The sequence below is a fragment of the Chinchilla lanigera genome, unplaced genomic scaffold (genome assembly GCF_000276665.1).
Source record: "Chinchilla lanigera isolate Chin_1 unplaced genomic scaffold, ChiLan1.0 scaffold00144, whole genome shotgun sequence".
Classification (NCBI taxonomy): domain Eukaryota; kingdom Metazoa; phylum Chordata; class Mammalia; order Rodentia; family Chinchillidae; genus Chinchilla; species Chinchilla lanigera.
The window spans coordinates 589,239-594,197 of NW_004955545.1; the positions used below are offsets into that span (position 1 = coordinate 589,239).

At 56.9% G+C, this 4,959-nt stretch overlaps 1 protein-coding gene across 2 annotated transcripts; it reads right to left on the reverse strand.

The window, feature by feature from the left end:
• Positions 1-782: 782 nt before the first annotated feature.
• On the reverse strand, positions 783-4,953 carry Rab13 (RAB13, member RAS oncogene family). Of its 2 annotated transcripts, XM_005411465.2 has the most exons (8): positions 4,730-4,953; positions 3,551-3,611; positions 2,292-2,352; positions 1,897-1,974; positions 1,701-1,790; positions 1,546-1,611; positions 1,410-1,463; positions 783-1,294 (listed from the first exon to the last, which is right to left on the reverse strand). In XM_005411465.2, exons 1-8 carry the CDS (start codon positions 4,851-4,853, stop codon positions 1,217-1,219), a joined length of 612 nt encoding a protein of 203 aa, XP_005411522.1. In that variant the 5' UTR covers positions 4,854-4,953; the 3' UTR covers positions 783-1,216. The 2 variants fall into 2 exon arrangements, with proteins under 2 accessions (XP_005411522.1, XP_013363819.1); XM_013508365.1 differs by lacking the exons at positions 3,551-3,611; positions 4,730-4,953 and adding an exon at positions 3,277-3,503.
• Between the last annotated feature and the right edge of the window lie 6 nt (positions 4,954-4,959).

Below are 4,959 nucleotides of genomic sequence, written 5' to 3' on the forward strand. Positions count from 1 at the left end.
TTTTTTTTTTTTTTTTTTGGGTAATGGGAATCGAACTCATGAACTCAGGCTTGCCAGGCAAGCACTTATGCCACTGAGCTACATCCCCGGCCCTGTACTAATAAAATTTAACAATTAAAATATCAAGTAAGAATGAAAGGGGGCTATATGTTAAGGGCCAAGGTATCCAGTTTGAATTTTTTGGTGGTATTCTTTTGCAAATCAAAAATCAACAGTTTTGTCACCTTTATTTCTGGGGAATTAAGAATTGTTTTTGGGGCTGGGGATTTAGCTCAGCGGCAAAAGCGCCTGCCTGGCAAGTGCAAGGTCGTGAGTTCGGTTCCCGGTACCGGAGAAAGAAAAGAATTGTTTTTGTTAAAATTTCTTCTACGTACCAACCAACCAAAGCCTGCATTAACTACTGTACCTGACACAGCAGCTGCTTTGTAAATATTCATGAATAAATGACCCTCTCTCTCTCACTTTCCTCCCCCATAAAAGCAGATAATAAGCTGGGCCCCTGGGGTTCCAGCCTCTAGGAGGCTGACACAGGAGGGTCATCCCGAGTTCAAGGTCAGCCTGGGCAAGTTACTAAGACTTTGTCTCAAAAAAAAAAAAAAAAAAGGAAAAAAAGCCCAGGCTGTGTCCAGTGATCCCATGGAGCCCGTGTGGAAAGGAAGCCACAACTTCCCTCTGCTTTTCTCCTTGCTTTTCTCACGGCCCAGCTGGGGAGGGACAGGGCCGCAGCCGGGCTCACACCGTGGAGAGGCATGTGAGTAAAGAGACATCAACAACAACGACGGTCACCTACACGGAGGACACTGGTGCCAACAGAGGCCTTTAATACTGAGCAAGACCGTGCAAAGTGACAAGTCTTCAGAAGGTGGTGCTGCGCTGGGCTCTTGACCGACCTTCGAACCCCAGCCGGTAACAGAATAAACCGCGGACTTACATTTAGGTTTGTCCTGAAAACCCAGGGACAGCCCGAGGCCTGAGGCTGCCCAGCCCGAGGCCTGCCTCCCTCTGTCTTGCCCCCTCCACCCCTCACGTCCTTTACCCCTTCTCCCTGCCCTGGCCTTCCTCTCCTCTTCCCTCCCTCTCCCTTTCTTCTCCGTCTCCTCTCCGTCTCCTCACCGCCTGTCCACCTATCCCGAGGCCCCCCTGAGTCTCCCCACCGCCCTCAGCCCTGTCTCCCCCGGCTCGGCCTCCAGGGCCTGGGTGGGCGGCGGACAGGGCCTCAGCCCAGGGAGCACTTGCTGGCGTTCCTCCTGTCGCAGGGTTGCAGGGCGGCACCGGAGGCCTTGTTGCCATCTCCCTGTAGGCAGAAGGGCCCAGGGGTCAGGGGCGAGGCCAGGGACCCACCCCTCCCAGGGGACCTTCCGAGTGCCACCCACGGCAGGGCCCCCCGGCCCCCCGCAGAGCCAACTCACCAGTCTCCGGGCCCCAGACTTGAGCAAGATGTCCCGGGCCAGGGAACTGAAAGCCTACAGGGGAGACCAGCCAGGACAGATTGGAGGGGGTCCCCCCTTCGCCCACGCTCCGGCACTCCTCCGGGGCAGACCTCACCTCATCCACATTCGTGCTGGACTTGGCGCTTGTCTCAAAAAACCGGATCCCGTGCTCTCGAGCCAGCTGTGCGGGCGGCGGACACACGAGTTGGACAAGGCCGGGACCCACGGCCCACCAGCGTGACCCCAGCCGGTGCCCAGCCCAGCCCTCACCTTGTCCGCCCGCTCCTTCTGCACCTTTCTCTTGGCCTCCATGTCACACTTGTTCCCCAGCAGGAGGCGTTCCACCCCGGCCGACGCATTCTGGGCAGAAGGGGAAGCGGGAGCTGGGGCCACCCTTCCTCAGAGCCTCTTCACCTCGGGGGGGGGGCCCCCCAGGGCCTCCCCAGCTCCCTCTGAGCATCCTTACTTCCTTGATGCTTTTCATCCAGGTCTGAATATTCTCAAAGGATTTCTCATCCGTGATGTCATAGACCAGGATGATGCCCTGGGGGACAGCAAAGTTCACCTTGACCATTCCCAGGGCTAGGCTTCCCCTTCCCTTTGCTGCGGCTCCGACAGCCTGGTCCCCAGGTCTGAACGCTGCGGCACGCGGGGCCCTGCAGGGTGGGGAGGCCTAGCACAGGCGAGACCCTGGTTTCCATCCTTAGCACTGAAATGAAGAAACACAACAAAAGCAAGCAAACAAACAGAACACTTTGGCTTGCAAGTGGGGCCCTGCACCGCACACACTGTACCCCTTCACCTCCTCTGTACTCAGAGCCGTCGTCTCCCACTGAAGCCCTGGCCAGGCGCACAGCGTACCATGGCTCCGCGGTAGTAGGCAGTGGTTATCGTCTTGAATCGCTCCTGGCCAGCCGTGTCCCTGGAGAAGGGTTCACAGGGCAGGAGAGACGTAAGGGGTTTCCAAGGGGAGACCCTCCCCCAAGAATCCAGCTCCTACAATGCACAGACACTGAAGGAAACAGATCAGAAAACAGTAAAGAGGGAAAGTGATCCGACAGCAGGCTGCCGATGAGACACAGCAGAGGGCTCACCCAGCATGTGTGAGGCCATGGGTGTCACCTCAGGCCAGCACCATGGGGAGGGGGGCATCACAGCCAAGCTTAGCGGTACACATCTGTGATCCCAGCGCTCTGGAGGCTGAGGCGGGAGAATTGCAAATTTGAACTCCATCTAGGCAATACAGCAAGACCCTGTCCCAAAATTTGAAAATGTAGCCAGACATGGTGACACACACCTATAACCCCAGCACTCGGGAGGCTGAGGCAGAATTGCCACAAGTTTGAGGACAGCCTGGCTACACACTCAGTTCAAGACAAGCATGGACTACACATTGAGACCCAGTCTCAGTTAAAAAAACAAAAAAATTTTAAAGGGCTGGGATTAGAGCTCAGTGCAAAGGGCCTGAGTTCAATCCCCTGTACAGACAGAGAGAGCTCAAGAAGCAAAGTATCTCTTTTTTACTTACTGAAAGCTTACAGTGTGTTAAGCACTAAGTATCAGCACTTTACCTAACCCTACTCTATATTTATGAGACATGTTTGCATCTGCACTTATGTCTGCTCTTGTTATTTTATTTTATTTTCTGCTGGGATGCTGGACACGCGCCACCATGCCTGGCTGTGTGTCGTATCTTAATGCCTCCACAGGGCGCCACAGCCCTTGAACACATTTGGTCTCCAGTTTCCTTGTTGTGGTGGGGCCCAGTCTCTGTGAGTGGCCCTCTGGGCTCCCCCTCCTCCAGAGACAGCATGAAGCTTGGAGGTGTCCCAGCTCCGCTACTCACCAGTGCACTGTCTAGAAGCTGTTTCCTCACTACAGCTCAACAGCTCTTTGTTTTCCAGATCGGAGCAGCTCCAGACCCAGGGGACAGAAGAGTTACAAACAGGCTGAAATGGCTGGGAGAGCAGAAGAGAGAGGACAGCTGAGGAAGCAAGATAATAAGTTAGAAGCGCCAGAAGAAACAGCCAGGAAAGGGAGAGAAATGAAACAAGGTGGAAAGGCTGTGGGAGGAGAAGCAGATGTGTGGTTAGGTGTCCTGGGTCCTGGGTCTCGCTCACCAGACTTGCAGTTTGATCTTCTTCCCCTCTATGTCCACGGTGCGGATCTTAAAATCAATTCCTAGGGGCAGAAGGTGGGCAGTGAAGTCAAGATGTGTGTGTGTGTATGTGTGTGTGTGTGTGTTCGTGTGTGTGTGTGTGTTCGTGTGTGTCAGGACACACTGCAGCAGCAGTGCAATAACTACAGGGGGGCATTTGGGGCACACCCTCTCTGGACAGGACATGCAGGACCAGGCGAATTTCCCCAAACTGTGCTTGTAGCAAGTCCAGCGTTGCTACTTAAAGTTTTGTGGCTTTTTAGAGGGCAAAGGCTGATGGAAGTTCTGCGGAGGGCTTAAGGCCAGGTCAGCTGACAACTCCCACATTTCCGTGTCCTCCCGGGTATCTCGTCCACATTCCTTTTTCCTTTCATTTCCTTCGGGCCCTCTACTGATCATATTCCACCATACTCCTGAGATGCAGTGCAGAGTAAGGGAAAAGACCGCCACTGCAAGTCTCTGTGAGCGGATGTTGGGCCAGGCTGGGACCTAAGAGAGTCTGAGACTTTAGGGAGATTCCACTCCCAGTCTGATTTCCCAGGGCGCGGAGCACCAGAGAAAGCTGAGAGGAGGGGATGCGCTGCCCCTTCCCAATCCTCCCCGCCTCTAGCTGCGTGGGCCCAGGGAGAAGGCTGAGTCACCAGCCTGACTCAGAGACCCCAGAAGTCCCCTGGCTCCCACCTTCCCCACCAAGCCATTGCATATTCAGGGTCACAGTCCTCGAGGACCGGGTGCCACCCTCTGGGTCCCCAGTAAGTCCAGCGGAGGGAGACTGTGAAGTGGGGACACAGCGGGACAGTGTGACAGGAAGAGGTCAGGACAGGGGGAGACACTTCGGGTTGGGGACACAGGACCTGTGGCGAGAGAGGATCAAGGGTTCCAGGTGGCTGGTGGGGGAGGAGCTGGAGAGCAAACAGGGCTCACGTGGACTTGGGCAGGGCAGGAAGGTGGCACCCAGGAAAGCAGGGCGGCAGCCCCTGAAGTCCCCCGGGCCCTGGAAGGAGGCTGGAGGTTTGGGCACCGTGCAGAGGCGCGGGCGGGGGCGGGCCCGGAGCCCGGGGTGCAGCGGGGTCCCCAGAGATCCAGCAGCCCGAGCACGAGGGCACAGGCAGCGAGGCGCGGGCCCCGCCGGCGGGCTCACCGATGGTGGAGATGTACGTGCTGTTGAAGTTGTCCTCCGCAAAGCGAATGATCAGACACGTCTTGCCCACCCCCGAGTCCCCGATGAGCAGCAGCTTGAAGAGGTGGTCGTAGGCCTTGGCCATGGCGACCCGGGCCGGCCGGGGTGGCAGCGCCCGGCTGGGACTGCGGCGGAGGGGAGGCCGGCTCGGGCCCAGGCCAGGAAGCGCCTTTCCCGACTCGGCGCCGCCG

Coding starts and splice junctions, on each gene's coding strand:
- Rab13 (XM_005411465.2), bottom strand. CDS start 4,853: ATGGCCAAGGCCTACGACCACCTCTTCAAGCTGCTGCTCATCGGGGAC. Junction 3,612..4,729: donor CACGTACATCTCCACCATCG/GTGAGCCCGCCG, acceptor TTCTGCCCCTAG/GAATTGATTTTAAGATCCGC. Junction 1,612..1,700: donor AGAAGGAGCGGGCGGACAAG/GTGAGGGCTGGG, acceptor CCGCCCGCACAG/CTGGCTCGAGAGCACGGGAT.